The sequence below is a fragment of the Terrapene carolina genome, unplaced genomic scaffold, assembly GCF_002925995.2.
Source record: "Terrapene carolina triunguis isolate 2854851 unplaced genomic scaffold, T_m_triunguis-2.0 Scaffold211, whole genome shotgun sequence".
Taxonomy (NCBI): Eukaryota; Metazoa; Chordata; order Testudines; family Emydidae; genus Terrapene; species Terrapene triunguis.
Window position 1 is genome coordinate 38,917,658 of NW_020664562.1, and position 18,141 is coordinate 38,935,798.

Sequence of the window (18,141 nt, forward strand, 5' to 3'; positions counted from 1 at the left end):
AGATATAAATACTGGACTTTCCTGCATATTTATGGAAGGTTCTTTTTGTGTCTTTATAGCTTTGCTTTACTTCCCCAATCCTTTGCTAGAGTTACCCTTTGAAAACATCTTCTGTTGACAGAGTGGTAAGAAAGTGTGGGCCTTTAAAACCAACCTCAATGCCACTTGGGCACATGAGTGCATGGGGAAGAGAATTCCTGATCCTACATATGACACAGATTACTTTCTGGGCATTGCTATGACACTATGGTGAGAGGCAGTAGTAAAAACCCTAAAAAAGCTAGTTAAGCCTGTCTGGAGAGTTTGACCTCTGAGTCCATGTAAAAACACATTACCTGGAAGGTGTATTTATTATTGTTTTCATCTGTGGGTAGGTTCTCCTTGTCCTGCTCAGTGCAAACACCCTCCCTCATCCCCTGCTTCCATCTTTGATACCTCATTCTGCACCTGACTCCTTCATGGTTAATTCTGGAATGAATACAAGTGGCAGCCATTTATTTGTTTTCAAGGGATGCTCTCCACAGCAACACACAGATGCTTTTTGGCTTCCCTTATGGTTTGAACTAGGGGAGGGATTTTTTCCCAGTCAGCCAGGCCATGTTGGAAACCAGATTCAGAGCTTGGATAGCGAGAGCCCTGCACCTTTGGGTGCATTGACAGGCCACAATTTTCTGCCTCTCTCTTCCCACCCACCACCTCACGGAGAACTGCTTCTCCCCAGCAGGTCACACCAACCCCTCCAGGAGGTATGCCCCTAGTCTCTCTAACAGGCCCTGTAAAATACTGGTATCCAGCCTCTGGAAGATAGTCTAGTTCTCTCTTTAAACACTGAGGGTTGTCACTGCAGCAGCTCTGATCTCTACCTCCTCGGCTGTCCCCCTCAACAATGCTAGCCCAGGGAATAGAATGCCAGACCTGAAATGCTTAGTGGAAACCTTTTGAGCTGCATTGCTGGCCTACTGAAATCAATTTATGAAGAACAGAAGCAGTGTTGCAGTTAAACATGCAGCAAGTTATATGGGAAGTTGTGTATTTTTGATACACAACTATCATACCTCTGTCATTTCCAGTGCTTTATTGTAGCCCAGTGACAGTAAAGTGACCCAGAGGTCACTAGGATCCCCTTCACGGTCATTGGCCTCCATGAGATTCAAATCCATAAATCCCTGTCTTGTTAGCTCATTCTTCTTTGTGTCAAAATTCTCTGTATAAAAGGAAACAAGATAGCTCTTAAATTACTTCTTCCTCGGGCATACAAACCTGCAGTCTCCACCCTGGCCTTTCTTAGGCAAAGCTCCCATTGACTTTAGTGAGGGCTGCAAGATTTGGCCATTAGTCTTGCAGCCTCTAGTTCTCCAAATTTCATTATAAAATGCTGAAATGGTAAAAGATTTTCTTGAGTGAAATGTGTGTTGTTTACAGGGCTTCCCCTAGGATTTTAGGGAATGGCAGAGGCCGCAGGCTCATTGGCCCAAGAGAGGGGGAGGTCTCAAAATGTAGAGTGTGGCTTGAATGATTTTTTTCCCCCATGGCAATATCTGCAGTGGAGTAAGATTTTAAGAAAAGAGAGTTCTGGGAACAGGAAATGAAAGTCCAGTGGAGCTGTAGTGCTTTGGGGGCACTCTTGATAGAATATGTGTCAGCAAACATATAATTGAAATGTTCCTATGTCAGAGAATTTTAAAAATGGTTTTCTCATCATAACAATGTTAAATCTTGACTATATATTATTAAAAAGGGATTACCAATTTAATAAATCTATCTCAGGGTTGAGATGCTATTACAAACTGCTTGAACTTTGCTCTCAAGATTTATGATATTCATCTGAATCCTTCGACTGATTAATGTCTGGTAATCCATCCAGCATGTTCACTGACACTTCCTCTCTCATAGGCACACACAAATATAAATAAAGGTATAAAAGGTGGTGCAGAATCTAGGGGGAAGAAACAGGAGGAGAAAAACTGATTTACAGGAGAACAGTATTTGGATGACCTCTCTATCGTTCAGAAAAAGTTACAGACACACTGTGGGGCTTTTAGACAGAAATGTTCAATAGGACCTGCAAAATTTAAAATGTTGTGGCCAGAATTAAGCAGGTTAAGAGGGGGTTGTAGCCAAATCACCACTGTCAACTAACTCTGACCTATCTTTCTATCTAGTCACTTATACCGCCCCATCACTGTAGTATCTGAGCATCACAAAATCATTAATGAATGTATCCCTTGTGTGGCAGAGCTGTATGTCATCAGGGCTTTGAAATATAACTGATTTTAAGTGTTAAACAATGCCACAAAAATGTGTGTTTTTTCCCTCTGTCAATTGACATTTAAGGCCAAATACTGCCCTCAAAAGGTGCAGGACTCTCACTGGCATTAATTAGAACTGTGCCTACAGATCAAGAGCAATACATGACTGTAAGAGTCCTAAAAATCTGGCAGGTTTTCAACACCATGCACAGAAGTCTCAGAAAGCATGTTTGCAGTTGTGAGAAGAACAATATGGACAATTTTATGGACTGTTTATGAAGTTTTAAAAGATTGATTTCCAATGGAAAATACCTACATCTGGAGAAGCATTGCTCCAATTGATATTTTCTAGTGAAAACAATAATAATATGCACTAAATGTCCTGTTTTTCATGTTCAAAGCTCTTCACACACATTGATTAACTGACCTTACAAAACCCTGTGAGGTAGGAAGGGATTACCATCTCTATTTTACAGACAAGTAAACTGTGACAGAGAGTAACTGCAGCAGGTGGATTCAGTATAAGACCCACAATTAGAACTTTATAGTTCTTGGCACTCAGTTCTCTACTCAGAACATGTCCCTCACACACAAAACTTGAAATGCACAAACAGCCATGAGAAGCATTTCTTCTACAGATGGACTATTAAACACGATTACTGCAAGCCAACAGGACAGAAGAAGAATAAAGTGATAGGAGAGTGCAGGAAAGGAAAACGGAGAGAAGATGGGGTGGTGGCGGATAGAAAACAATGGGGAAGGGGAGCAGTATCTATCACACTATCTTGCTTTGGGCTACCCAGTAATTAGTGTACATATATATATGTATATGTATGCATGAATCTATATTAAGAATAACATTGTATATGAACGTAGGTAACTTCTCACCAAAAGTTCAACATTACTGGTCAGTTTAATTAAGCAAAGTAACAAGCTTACCCTTGCATACAGTCCAGGCTTCCTCGTCACATTTCTCGCCACTAGTCCTCAGCTCAAAGAAATTGTATTCCTCCAGGCTCAGAAGGCCATTTCCATCTAAATCAATCATTTCAAATATGTCCGATAAAGCTGCTCTAAAAGACGGAGAAGACAAGACAGTTTTTAAATGCTTCAGCTTCCTTCCTCACACCGTTGCAGTGAATGATCCAATACGTTGAAAAATGCTTTTCCAAAGCAACGGCATCCAGACAGAAATGAATTCAGCAGCATAAAGGATACTGAGAATATATACTTTTAGGACAGCTAGCATGCCTCCTTGCAAACATGACTCACTTGAACTCTTTGGTAAGGGCCAGCTCTCCATCTTCATCTCTATAAACCAGTTTGGCTTCTCCAGTAATTTGCTTTTTTATCTTCTTGAGCCTACAGCCAGTTGTGAATGGAATTAGCCAGTAAATACCAGATCCCAGTTCACCTTTCCACATAAACATCTATTCTCAATGGAAAACAGAGAAATCTGTGAGCCATTATTTATCCAAAGCCTGCCTTCATTATTAATATTCCCACAATAATGATCAAGTAACAGAAGGTACTCACTGTTACAGCCCCCATATTTTCTTTCCCTAGAGATGGCAAATCCCAACAAGATGCTTTTCATGCCAGTATATAGACATGAGAACTGCTAGTTGTAGTAATATTTACATAGCTGTGTAGGACTACAAGCAGCCTGACTGGAACTGTTCAACATTTCTGCTGCCCCACCGATTTTTAACCAATTTAAAATTTTAAGCTTGAAAATAAAACAAAAACAAAACAAAACACTTTTCCTGCCAGAGGAGGCAGGTTGACAAAACTGCACCAACTTTCTCATTGTTTCCCCCTGAGAGTGTAAATCAGCTGCAGACTGGCTCACAATCTGGCCCTGATTCATCAACCTGCATCAAATTTGAAACAAACGTTTTGCATGGTTCCTTGTAAATGTTCACAAGCAATAAGGGGTGCAAGAGACAGACTTGCCACATGATTAAAGATCAGGGCTGGGATTCAGGAGACCTAGGTTCAATTCCTAGTTCTGCCAAAGTCCTCCAGTGTGGCCTTATGCAAGTCACTTAGTCTTTCTCTGTCTCAGCTCCCCATTTGTAAAGCGGACATAATAATTCTCTCTTGTTTATTAGATTGTAAATTCCTCTGCCCCAAACTCATTTCCCTTGATAGCTGAGGAGATGATTTCACATTGTCATTTCTCCCTCTGTTGGTTTTACCACAGGAGAGGAGCATGTACCAGTGCGTAACTATGGCTGGACTCATACCCATGGCAGAGGGAAAGAGGAGTGAAGGGAAAGTCCATGAGGTTGACCTTGTGGTGTTTTGACCTCTTGCAGGCAAAGGGAAGGTGGCTTTTGGGGGTGAAACTGAGCTTCCCCAGGCAAATCCCTTGAATCTTGGAACATCTGTACAGAGAACCAGCAACTCAACATTTTCCCCTGGCCTCCTCTTTGGGAACACAGCTCTTCCAGGCGCAACCTCAACTCTTCTTTACCTGTGCACTGCAATTCCCTGCACCTCAGGTGTTAGGGTTTGAAAGGTGTGGAATGAAGTTAATATTGCTAGGAAGAACATTAGCTTCTGCTGACTTCTGTGGCAGTAGCCCTGACAGTTTTGCACAGGAAGAAGCATAGAACAGTTGTTCCTCATTTCTGCCTTCTCACCTTCTGGCATGTCATCCTCTCAAACCTGTGCAGCCCCAAACTGTGCTGTGTTGACACATACATAAAGATTTTTTTTAAAAATCAACATGAGAAATGTAAGGAAAACGTCTGACCTCTTTATTTCGTGCTTCAGTAAAGCTCACAAGCTGTAGGTTTTCTTGGCTTTCATTTTCCTTGAGAACATACAAAGCCGTGTCCACTGATAACCATGGAGAAGTTTTTCCTACAAAACAAAAAACCCTCAACCAACCAGCAAACCCCACTCCTCCCTGAAACCAAACACCCCTCTCCTTCCCAAAAAAACCCAAGTATTTGATAATTGCATAAATTTAGGGCACAATTCTCACTTCTGTTCCACACTGTGAACCTTTCTATTATATATTCTGTGTTCATTTCACATGCAGAACTTCAGTTGACCTCAATGGAAGAGCTGCACACAGAATGAGTTTATAATATGCTTTTGAGATCCCCAGGGTATATCAGAGCAAAGAATTTGCCCTTAGTTTTTGACACATAGTGATTACTGTTAAAAGGTCTCAAATGCCAAGTGTTTTGGTAGCTATAGAAGTTACACTAGTTCCTTTCTACCAATAAATAACAACACTGTTTATTACTTTTGTTATTGAACAAGACATTCCTAGCATTTGCAATTACAGTTATGTCAGCAATTGAGAGTCCCTCTTCTGAGGGTCTGTAAATGTTGTTACGATTTACTTTGATTGGAAATCTAGCTTTTGTTTATTTAATAGTGTGGAAAAATCTTAATAAACAGCACAATGTGTCAATGTGTATTCGTACTATACACTGTCAGTGAAGATCCCTGGGTAGTGGAACGCCAAACCAGCATGACTGTCCTCAAATAACTCACAATTGCAACATAATATACTCAGCCACTGTACAATATCTGGAGTTACCATTCTCGGGGTGCAGAAGTCTCTGAAGGATATGACACAATAATATTTGAGCTTTACCTTGCAAGCACCTGACACCACAGAGTCAAAACCTCTATTTGATTTGTACTAGGTCCAGTTTGAATGGAGGCCTGATCCTATATAAGCTACTATGCATAATTCCATTTTATTCCATCTGATTTTGTGCAATTTCTCAAGCCCTGGTGCCCTCAAACAAATTAGCTACTTAGTGGTCTTCAAGTTAACAACAAAAGCAAAACCATAGTACAGGCTTCAGTTTCCCTCCCATCTAGCAATTCTGTGTGAGTTAATGTTAGGTTGTTGCTACGTACCACAAGCATTGCCCTCTCCTTTGTTAAAACCTCAAAGTTTTTTTAAAGTTCTCATAAAAAAGGGAATTGCTGTGCTACTAGACATATTCCTGCTTCATATGTAGTCAATACACCACCTCCTTTTTCTTTGTCAGATGCAATAGGAGCTTTTGATTCTCAGCTATGTCTCAGAATCATTTGCAGAATAGCAGCAACCACTACAGAAGATTCTCAGGCATGTTTGGGACGCAATAGCATCTGTTATGCATGACTGAGCAGAAAAAAGTGACAGCTTTTTGGAGAAAAATGTCGAAGCCAGGGGACTGGATGCACTGCTGGGTCACCTAGTAGGAGGAATAGAGTGCAGAATGCTTGTAGAGGGGTCAAATATCCCAGCTTTGCCCAGTTTTGGCCCTTACCTTCAGACAGATGAAAATTAAGATGGACATGCTACGAACCCCTCAGACAAGGTTTATAATAGAAACATGAAGAGACCCTTAATATCATAAAATGCTATCATACATTTTAGCTCTTACCACTGTCATTTGGGAGTACAAGACACCCTGCACAAACAAAAAGCACTTACTGAGTTTTGTATCTTTGTTTCCCAGAAAACATGCAAAATAAAATAAAAAACAATTTAAGGGACATTATCAAATTTGTTGCTAATAGTTAAATTTTATAATAGCAAGCTTTTATCAAATCTGAGGTCTACAGAATTTTTTTTTAAATTCCAATGAAAGCAAATTTTAAGCAAATAAACATATTGCTCAAGTGTTTGGGACATCAACACTGCAATACTAAGAACCTAAGAGCGAAGGTGACTATGAACAGAAGTATAACTAACTTCAGTGATGTTCACTGACTAAGCAAAGAGAAATGCAGACAGTAAACAAAGTGCATAAATAGTGACAAGCAAACTGTATTTTAAAGGGACATGGTCAACTCAAAAACCACACCTGTCTGAAAAGTTTTAGCCAATTATTGTTACAAGTAACACCTAAGATAGCCATTACTGAAAGAGATCAGAGAAAATTATTTTTGTCTATTTTTCCTGTTTATTTTGTGTATTTGTCAGCACATAATAGTCAGTTTCATGATAGTCAGTTTATCTTCATACAACATCAGCGGAGAGAAAAAATTTTTAAATAGAAAATGTGGTTGTAAAAGCACAAGAATTGGGAGGGGACAGATGCAGTAACAACACATATTTTGAAATTGATGAGACTTCAAGTTGAGGGTGTTCATCTAATGTGTTTTTAATATTCTTAATGTGTTATTAATAACCTCGGTAAATAAATGTGCTTGCTTACAACTGGTGGGACAACTCAGAAGTGACTAGTGATTTTGGGTGCCCAAATTCAGACACTTTAACAGAGCCTGATTTTCAGAGGATGGGTGTTCAGCACTTTCTGAAAATTAGATTACTTTAAGATGCCTCAAATTGATCACTCACATTAGATATAGATATATATGGGTGTTATATATATAAATTGTAGCAGATCGCTGACTCACTGGCATGGCACCTCCTGCTGGTCGTCTGGGAATTAGCTCAATTAGCACTCGGCGCGCCTCCTGTTGGCCGGTGTCTCTCCTACCTCAGGCCCCGTGTCCCTCCCGGACCCCAGTGCCCCTTATGCTGGGGTTCTGCCCCACAGCAGTCCCCACGCTCTAGGTCTCCCCTCCCAGGGGAACCCCCAACCCTCTATGCCCACCTTGCCTCAGTGGCTACTGCCAGTCATCATCTAGCCCCCTTTCCCTGGGCAAATTGCAGTCTGTGATAGCCACTCATCACTGGCAAGGGGGCTGGACCAGCTGCCTCTGCCTATCCCCGGGCTGCACCTCTGCAGCACCAGCACCTGCTTTGGCCTTCAGCAAGGCCTCAGCCTGGGAGGTAGCCAGGCCTGAGCTCCGCTCCGCTTTTTGCTTTGCATACCCTGTGCTCCTAGGCAGCTAAGTCCTTCCCATTCCAAGGCTGGAGTGAGACTCTGACCCAGCTCCTCCCTTCGCCCTTCTTATACTGGCCCAGCCTGGCCCTGATTGGCTGCCTCAAGCCCGCTCCTGTTTGGCTCCCTAGGGCAGCCCTTTCCCAGGGCTGTTTTTACCACCTTCCACACACAAACCTTTCCTTATCCAGTGTATGAAAAAGACACAGGCAACAGGGACAGATCAGAAAAAGCTAAACATTTATGGCATGATCCAACGCACACTGAAGTCAACAGTTGCCTACACAGTGACTTCAGATCATATCCTTATTGATTAAACAGGAGACTGTATAAACTCAGTGGCAGAGGTCCTAACTTCATAACTTGGCAGAGGGACAGTGGAGGACTCAACTCACCCATGACCAGATGCCACCCACATTTTTCATACTGATAGTAAAAAGGTTATAACATTACTGTAAATCCAAGGCTAGACCATGACCATCAACCACTGGTGTCCACTACTGCATTACTGGAGATACTAGATTTTTTGTAGGGAGATCTGGCCCTGTATGCAGTGTTGTTGTAGCTGTGTTGGTCCCAGGATATTAGAGAGACAAGGTGGGTGAGGTAATATCTTTTATTGGATCAACTTCTGTTGGTGAGAGAGACAAGCTTTTGAGCTTTAAGCTGGTCCAATAAAAGATATTAACTCATCCACCTTGTCTCAGAGCAATCTCTGGCAGTTCCATAGGGTATTCTGCAGGACATGTCAGTTTCTCAGACCTCCCTGCTGATTCTCCAAACAAACAAAATATAAATATGCTTACCTTCTAACTGGCTAAGGTTTAAAGGTTTAATGGTGATATATACTGTTGATCTTTGAGGTAAGTACAACTTATATTTATGAGTAATGATTTCACCATCTTGTTCTAAGAAGAAGCATCCTTTGGACTGTGCACACTGCCAATCCTGGAAACAAAAACAAATATGTATATTAGAAGTTCATCTTGGTCTTTAATGCTTTTCTCTCAGAAAATTATTTTGGTCTTAGCTACAGCTGGGTGAAGGCTGCATAAAATCTCCTGCAATACTCCTCTGAATTTTTAAATGAATTCACCTAAGCAGCATGTACACCTCTTTTGTATTCACTTTCTGCAGATATTCTAGCAAACCTGCTTCACAAATTTTACTCTCAGCTTCTGAAATATTTGCGGAAAGTGAATTTTGAGCTGCATAACTAGCCAATTATGTGAACTCCAAACTGAGAATTTAACACTTGAATATGCAATTTGAAAACTGTGCTGTTATTAGTTCCATCGGGTCATCCAATCAGGGAACCTAACGAACTGGCTGAACAACCAAGAATTCTTTGTTCAGACAAGTCACAAGCAGGTAACATTTGTCAAATAATTTAATCATGAATTATTCACCGAAGATACTCTTTTAGACCCCAGTTCAGCTACGCATGAACTTAAATCCACCTCAATTCAGAAAATCATTTAAGCACATGCAAAAGTCCCTTTGAAGTCACTGGGATTAACGCATGTGCTTAAGTGCTTTGCTGAATTGGGTCCTGAGGCACAGATCCTCAAAAGATATTTATGCACCTAAGTCCTATTCATTTCAAGGGTTGTTAGGCACCTAAATAACTTTGGGGTATCTGGACCTGCGAACATGTAGCTGCATCACCCTCAAAAATCTAACACAAGTTGGCCTGATACACACACTTCATTCAGGATGCAACAAACTGACAATTTTCTGCAATATCCTGAATGAACTTTACTGAATTAAATTAAACTGTATTAAACTTTTGGAGTCCATTGTATTAAAAATGCAACTGTGTATGTGCTATTGTGGAACTATATGTACGTCCATGGGAAGGGTAAATAGGAGAACAGGGGGTGATTAGGCAAATTCACTCAGGTTATGACATCTCCAGAGAAACCATCCCGCTGGAGAAAGATGCATATACTAGATCAAACTAGATTCTTCAGAGACCAACAGACAAAAGAAGGGGGTTTGGATAAATAGTCTGGTTTTAAACTGGTTCATGGCCTTTTTCCAGATCCAGCAAAGGGACAGGTCCCCTGGTCCGTGGAAGGCCCCAATCCTTAGGATAGGGTTAAAAGGACTGGGCCTACTGAAGCCTCACAAGACTGTGTGCTTGCTCTGAAGCTGAACTGGTAACCACAAGGATCCCCTTCAGTGGGGGAAGAGAAGGAGGGTTAAGAACTGATCCTGCTAGAGTCCATGTTAAGGTTGGGGTTCATTCTGGTAAGCTTATTAGCATGTGTGTATGTTCTTTTATTGTTTTGAAATATGTTTTCTCTGTAGTGTTTTTTACCTTACGAATAAAGCAGGCTTGCACAGGAAGTCTTTGTGGCAACTTATATCTGTAGCAATTACACTTGTTATCTGTCTTGAAAGAGAAGCAAGCAGGGACACTTGGGCAACCTGTCTGGGCTGGGCAGGAAACTGTGCAGTCTGGAAATACCCCAGTCAGAAGGGAGTGAGACGTGTCTCTACCCAACAATAGCTGGGGAGCTGGAAGCCTGAAAATGGGTACACTTGCTGGGTCAGTAAGGGGAAACCCAGGTGCACCGTGCAGTTGCCATGAACTCTGACACAAGCTTGCCAGAATTTGGCTAAAGTGGGTATGAATTCTTCTCCCTCTTTCTAAAGAAAGCAATTATTTTTGGCTATTGCTGAAGCCAGTGGAAAGATAAAAAAGGAAGATTGCACTATTTGCATACAAGGTTTCTAGGGAAGTTATGTTGCTACTGCCAAGATACAACAACAATTATAGACTAGGTATTTTAAAAATGGCATGTTCCAAAATTTCCCTCAAGCTATCACTTGGAAAACAGAAACAAAGTCATTATAGGAGTGTTGTCACTGGATGTTTCCAACCTTGAGGGAAGAAAGGAATAACTGATTTTGCCTATTTTTGAAAATCCCTCAAGCTTTTTGTGGATATTTTCCTAGCAACGGAAGACCACTATCCTCTGACATTTTAGTCTATTGACATTGTTTTTGAGCACAGCTTAGCTTCTGGAACCTTTCCATTGTAGTTTTTGCCTCTCATCTGTTTTAAACAACAATAAAACAGAGCATAATAAAATACAATGTTTCTTGTAAGGATAATGCCCCATAACAACATTTTATGATAGATCTGTCTCCCTTGGTAAACTGCTTATTTAGTTTTGTTCTAAGAAATTGGTAATTTTCTATGGCCCTTATTCTGTAATCACTACTGGACTTAGAGACAGATTCTCCATTGCACTTCACCTTATGTAACTTTTTACACCAGTGAAAAGTGAGTGTAAAATGCAGCCATTCTGACTAGATAGTGTTTTATACCCATTTATAGCCATTCTGACTAGACAGCATTTTGCACTGGTGTAATGACTACACGGAGTGAGGGGCAACACAGAATTGGGCCCATAGCATTTGCTACACTAAATAGACTAATGGCACCAAGTACAACACTTGGTAGTGTTTGCAGGATTGGGCCCTATATGTAGATCTGCCCATTCATAAGTGCATATCTCTAATCAGTCACTGAGTAACATAAGTCTTCCTTTGGGTCCCATTACTGCACCGCAAAGACAACGGAAGCAGGATCAAGCCCTTTTATAGCTAGCATCTTTCGTTTGAGGATCTAATGGTATGTTACAAACAAATTAAGACTCACAATATCAATTTGAGATAAGTAAATTTGCTTTAATTATCTGTAAAAAAAGTATAAAAGTACAGAGAAGTAAAATTTCCTTGAGCAAAGTCATCACAGCTATTGGGAGAAAAAAAGTTCTGCAGATCCTATCAAAAATACTTTCTCTACTTCCACATACAGCCTCTGAATCATTCATTTATTAAGAAACAATTATACAAAATAATAGAACAACCCCAAAAAGAAACCAGAGAAACAAATCCAGCTGAAACAATAACTTCAAACTATAGGAAGAAAAATATTCTTAACAAAATTTTGGAAATTCAGCTTTATTTTTATAAGCTAATATGGGTGAATACTGATAATTCTGAATCTTATCATACTGGTAACATCTGGAAACTATTGTAAACTCAAAGTACTTTATTATTGTACATCTGTAATGCAAGCATGTTGACACTGCCATGTCAATTACCTCAAACTTGACCCCAAGTGACAATTATTTCAGCCTCAGCATCCAGAGTCTTTGGTAGCATATACATTATCTTCATTTCATCCTGCCAATCATGCCAAATTCTGCTAACGTATAGTTTGTACTGTAGATCACTTTTTAGTGGTAACTGAGACTATGCGCAATTCACTTTTTTTCTTAGCCCTTGAAAAGAAGCTGATGATAAACTGTATGTTTTAGAATTCTTATAGAGCCTTTTTTCCATTTAAACAGAATTCCTCAACCTACACTGTACCAAAAACTCTAAGCTCAGATATGCAAAGCTCCATAGGTATCTGGACATGCAATCCCTAAGGGGAACTAGGTATCCAAGTCCCTTCCTCTCACCTACCATCTTTACTGCAAAGTTCTACCCATATAAAAGACTAACATGCTAGAGTTCTTCATATTTTTAAAATCATTTCAACAGGAACTAGGAGAGATAGTTAGTTATTTGGTTAGAAATAGACCTGATCTCAATGAGACCCCTGAATAGAGTCTGTTCAAAGTTTTACACTGACCTTTACCAAACAAACCCTGCCCCCTAGAAATGTGATAGGGGAAGAGTTACCTAACCTGCAAAGAACAAATGGCAGAGAGAGAAAGAGAGAGAGGTGAAAAACAACTGGAGATCAATGGTGAAGGGGTTGAGATTGAGTGAAAGGTGGAGTTCCATAAACCTATAAAAGAAGTTAGGGTCAACATTTTAAAATTATACTAAGTTTAGTGTTAACATAAATCAGTGCTAAAGGAAGAATGTGCAAGATAGCCCCTTATATCATTACTGAGGAGAATATTCCTCCCCAGGTGAACTGCTGTTACAGTATGCACATAACTTCTATTTACCCTAAAATCCTTATGCCGCAAAATGAGATTTGTCCTTGAAATTTGACAGAGCTGAGGAAATTAAACAAAAGCCTTTGGTTAACTCACTTTAGTCTCTAAACTTAATAGCTTACACAAATGTTTGAAAAACAAACCATCAACATTTCAGGTGAGATGAAATTCAAGGGTTAAACTAATGAAATAGTAGGACTGGGTTTTAAGAGATTTAAAGGTACACAGTAAATTGTTTAAAGAGCAGCCAAATGTGTTGTATCTTTTAAAAAAGATACAGTAAATTATCACGTACAAAAATGCCTCTTAAAAAATAATTTCCTACCTTCCATTTCTTACTAGGGCAGAGGTTCCCAAACTGATCCGTAGACCATTGCTGGCCTGTGGGGAGTCACCTCACCACATATCTGATGGTTCTCCTTGTTTCCAACTGTAACATCACATTAAAGACAGCTACTACTTTCCTACCATTACTTTTTCATGTTAAGTAATTTAGGTAGTTATCACAAGGATGAGCTATAATCCCAAAATGCAGGGATTAATTGGGTCTTGAGAAAAATTTTTCTCCATTCAGATGCAGTCAGCACTATGAAACAGTTTGAGAGCCCTTGAGAATTCAAATACTGGCTTGTTATGCTTAAACAGAGCATGAGGTGGTGCTATACTCTCTTTAATTTATCAACAATATCACATTGCAAAAACGTGCATTATAAACGCTTAAAGAATACCTTCCTGGTTTGATTTTCAGCCTACATATAGTGTATTTTATTCCAATTCATAATGGAGAATGTGAAATGGAAAAGCACAAAATATAAGGTAAACTGGAAAACAAACACTTACGTTTACTTTAATCAGTGAGAAAACATCAGAAAAGTGTTTATTGCTTTCAATACCCATCACGGGAGAATACTTTATTTTATGTAAGTCTTATATATTGGCATTCCAATTCTAAAGCATTATGGGGATTATAGGAAATGTCTAGTTACCTACACAAAAATGCAAATAAAAGGCATCTTTAGTGCAAGAGACTATTCATATACTTCAAGCCAAATCTTTAGATCAGTGCCTGGCCCTGATCTGCCAATACCTATCCTATCCCTACTGTCCTCCCTGCAAAACAGAATCTCACTAGTTCCACTGCAAGGGGCCCCTCCACACGGAGGGAGCAGGATTCATCCCTTCAGGAATAGGTCACAGCAGTATCTTGGCACACGCTTCACTAAGAATTGAGTTGGTTGTGCTTATTTTTTGTTTTTCTCCATTACATTTCAATGCAGGACATGAACTGCATAAAAAAAGTATATAACTATGTTGCTTTGGGGCAGAAGGCTCCTCTCAGATCTCTTTTTCAGTATTCTGCTATGTGTCCAGATCTCCCATTGATGTCAGTGGAGAGCTTCTCACGTACACAGAGAGCAGAATGTTGAAGGTGAGTGTTCTTGGCAGGAGAAGCTTATTCTCAGTGATACACTTGCCAGATGCACCAGTACAATATGAAAACAGGATACGATGCTTTCGTTTTTTTAAAAAAAGGCTTTTGATTTAATCTTGCTTTAAATCTGCATGGAGAACTAACTAAATAATAATGGTTCGTAGAAATAAAGAAATGTTTTACATTGTTGTTGTTACAGTTTGTTATAGGGTGTGTCTACACTGCATAGGGAGGTGTGATTCCCACCGCAGGTAGACAGACTTGTGCTAGCTCAGCTGGAGCTAGCGCACTAAAAATAGCAGTGCAGACGTTGTGGCATTACTTGTGGCTTGGGCTAGTCACCTAAATACAAGCCTGCCCAGCCCCCTGCGGTTTGAGCTCGGGTGGCTAGCCTGAACCACCGTCAGTGCCGCAAAGTCCACACTGCTATTTATAGTGCACTAGCTCAAGTCTGTCTCCCGCACTAGGAATCACACCTCCCGGTGGCAGTGTACACATATAGATAGAGTCCAACAGGTTGCTTATCACCATCTATACACCTTCCACTAATATGCTCATAACTATCTATAATACTATTCATGTCTGGAACATGCTCATGACAGATTATTAATTTACCCTTTACAAACTATTTAGAAATGGAACCTTAATGTGACCAGTTTCACAACACCCCTGTGAATTAGGGAAGCATTTTTATCCTTGTTTTACAGATGAGAAGCTAAGGCATAGAGAGCTGAAGTGAGTTGCCCAAGGTCACACAGGTAGTCTTTGGAACAGCTGGGAACAGAATACAGATCTCCTGACTCCAAACTTGTGCCTGAATTGACCCAAGTGACCATTTTCCGCCCTCATAAGATTTAACAATATTTAATTTTTTGCAAATTGTTTTGACCTGGATATACTTGATGCCTGATTCTTGTTATTCTTTCCTGAGTGGGAGCCAAACAGAATATGATCTGTGCAGACTACAGTTTGCTTTTGAAAAAAGAGGCCCCTTTTTAAGTTTTCTGTGGACACAGATGATAAATGGCTGGGAGTCTGTGGTGTTCTTTAAAATAATAAGTTAGATCCTTAAAATATTGGACATGCCTTTCTTTGAATTTGTCACACAGCTCCACTGAATAAAGAATATTTTGGAATTGGAAGGGTTATATTGTGCATAGGGTACAATAAGCTACATTTGTCCATGGCAATTTTAATGTATAAAGGTTCAAAGTGTTCTGAATTACACTATGTTCAGCTATCAGACCAGTAACACCAGGGTTGGTCCAAGTCCACCAAAACAACACTTTCTAATTGTCCCAGAAAACAGATGAACTGTGGAGAAAAATAAATGTGAATACAAAATGAATGAGAACAATGTATGCTCTTAGGTCCTGATCCAAGGCCCAAGAAATCATTGGGTGTCTGTCCATTCATTTCAGTGGGCTTTGGCTAGGGCCCTTAGGTAGTATGGATGCAACAAATTAGCAGTACCAGTTACATCTGTTTATTTTTATTGACCAATATTTGGTTTAATTTCTGAGGAAAGATATGCTGGTAATCACTAATGGTCACTTTCTAAAACTGCTTTTCATTAAAACTTTATTTGCTTGTGAAAATAAAGAGGGGTCCAATATTGGGAAACTATATGATTTTGCACACTACAGATCATGTTTGAACATGCTGGAACTGAGGTTAAATTGCATGGGGGTGCAGGTACCTAAACAGATTGAAAAAAAATTCCTCTGAGATCATGTTTTTAAATTTTAATATAGAACAAATGTCACTATCCAGCAATGTTAAAGATATAAAGGACTTCAGAGTTCAATAACAAATACAGAGTTGTTATTTGAAACAAAATGTATCTCATGAGAACAATCAGTTCAGTTTTCTAGCAGTAGTTATACTATGTGGTCATAACCATTTTTTCCCTTTTACACAGAGGTCTCAAGGTGCACATTTTTAATGTATCCTAGCAGTTTCCAGTTAATGTTTTATATTTCTGTAGCTATTATTTTCTGTTGAAAGAAAACTAGTAAAGGTTGAGTCAAGAAAGGGAAAACAAAGGAAAAAGATCAATATTAACACTCTACAAATATTGACTTAACAAAGTGACTTTGTTGTCTTTCTCCCACAGGAATTTATATTGAATGAGTGATTTATTTAAACAAAAATACTTATAGAACATATTAGTCTAAATATAAAATCAATATTTGCAGGCTACAGGATATATTTACAAATTAATGTTCATTGAACTGAATATGTTTGGAGATCTGTTATTTATTTCCAATTACCATTCTTAGAAAGGTTTATGATACAAATCTTTCAGACTACTTAAGCATTTAAAGTTCTCACCAATCTAATAAATTATTCAATTTTAAATTTCTCAAAAAGTCATTATATGTTTTATCCAACAGTGGTTTCATTTATAAAAATATACTTTGTTTTATTAAACCTTCACACCTGAAAAATTATTTTCAGTAACTGAATGTCAACAAAACCAACAATATATAAAAATATTAATAATATTTTGCATCATGAAATCTCTCTGTAGTGTACAGCTGTCCTTGACAAACTACTAACATAAGAGAAAAAAATCAGAGGAAAACTGCTTCTATTTAACATGCAACAATGTGTGTGCTTAAACGAAAACAGCATAATTTAAACAGAACATACACAGTACCTTTACTGTGTTTGGCTCAATTAGCTCTGAATTTGTGTTACTGCTGGTGCCCATGCTGATAGTGGAAGAAATGGATTCTTTGCAACTTTGGGCGGATGAAGGCCTTGAAGAAGTTCTGTTGTCACCTATAACATAGATATTTATTTATTTACACTGTCTGTTTTCCATTGTTTCAGAATGTTACAAATGGTATTTATTCGTATATCTTTGCATTCAAAGTCACACACAAAAAAACTAAAACTTCATTAAAATAAACTGAATTCTCTTATGATTATTTAATCGCCTGACCATGGGCTAGTACCACTACCACCATCTCCCTCCTTGTACACGTCAAGCAAGTATTCCTTACATTCTTTCTAGACCACACAATCCCAGTCTTTTCATTTCCTCTTGACATATTTCTTTGCATTTTTTCAATTTCAGCATGATTTTTCCTTGAATTGAAACCAAAAGTGACCGATATGTTCTATGTACAAATGCAGATATTTCATATACTGTCATTATATTCCTGTAATCTTGGCCTTTCTTCAGTAAGGTACTTAAGCCTTTGTGTAATTTTAAGCACATGAGTAGATATATTGAAGTCAATAAGACTACTCACATGTTTAAATACCTTGCTTTAAAAATTCATGCTAATATCTTTCCTGTTGATAAATGTTTTAGGCTTCACTTCTTATCAGGATATGAGATAAATAGCCTGACATACTGCAACATCTGTACACTCATTTTCTCTCTTCCCTCTGGACTGTGTCACACAAGAATCAACTGATTTTAGTCCTAAGAAAAATGTGATGGTCTTAGATAAGAGATGCAGCCAAAGTCCGGTTGAGCAAGGGGCTCAGAAATCTGAGTGGCGCTTTTCTGTGGTTGCCAAAGTCAAAATGATTATTAGTCTAGTCTGTGCTAGTATGAGAAAAGTTAAAAAAAAAAAGTTACTCAATCTGCTGATTCACTTGGGAGAATGGGCCCTGTCTCCTGGAATGGAGCCTCCCTGCATGAAAAGTAAATA

At 39.1% G+C, this 18,141-nt stretch overlaps 1 protein-coding gene across 1 annotated transcript in view; it reads right to left on the reverse strand.

Moving 5' to 3' along the window:
* Positions 1-18,141, reverse strand: part of LOC113407434 (EF-hand calcium-binding domain-containing protein 7-like) — a 39,498-nt gene that overhangs the window by 8,615 nt on the left and 12,742 nt on the right. The window contains exons 6-11 of the mRNA XM_026655955.2: positions 17,133-17,257; positions 8,872-9,013; positions 5,011-5,120; positions 3,522-3,679; positions 3,189-3,322; positions 1,056-1,204 (exon numbers count right to left, since the gene is read on the reverse strand). Coding sequence (XP_026511740.1) covers positions 1,056-1,204; positions 3,189-3,322; positions 3,522-3,679; positions 5,011-5,120; positions 8,872-9,013; positions 17,133-17,257 — 818 coding nt within the window. The remainder of the gene's footprint in view (positions 1-1,055; positions 1,205-3,188; positions 3,323-3,521; positions 3,680-5,010; positions 5,121-8,871; positions 9,014-17,132; positions 17,258-18,141) is intronic.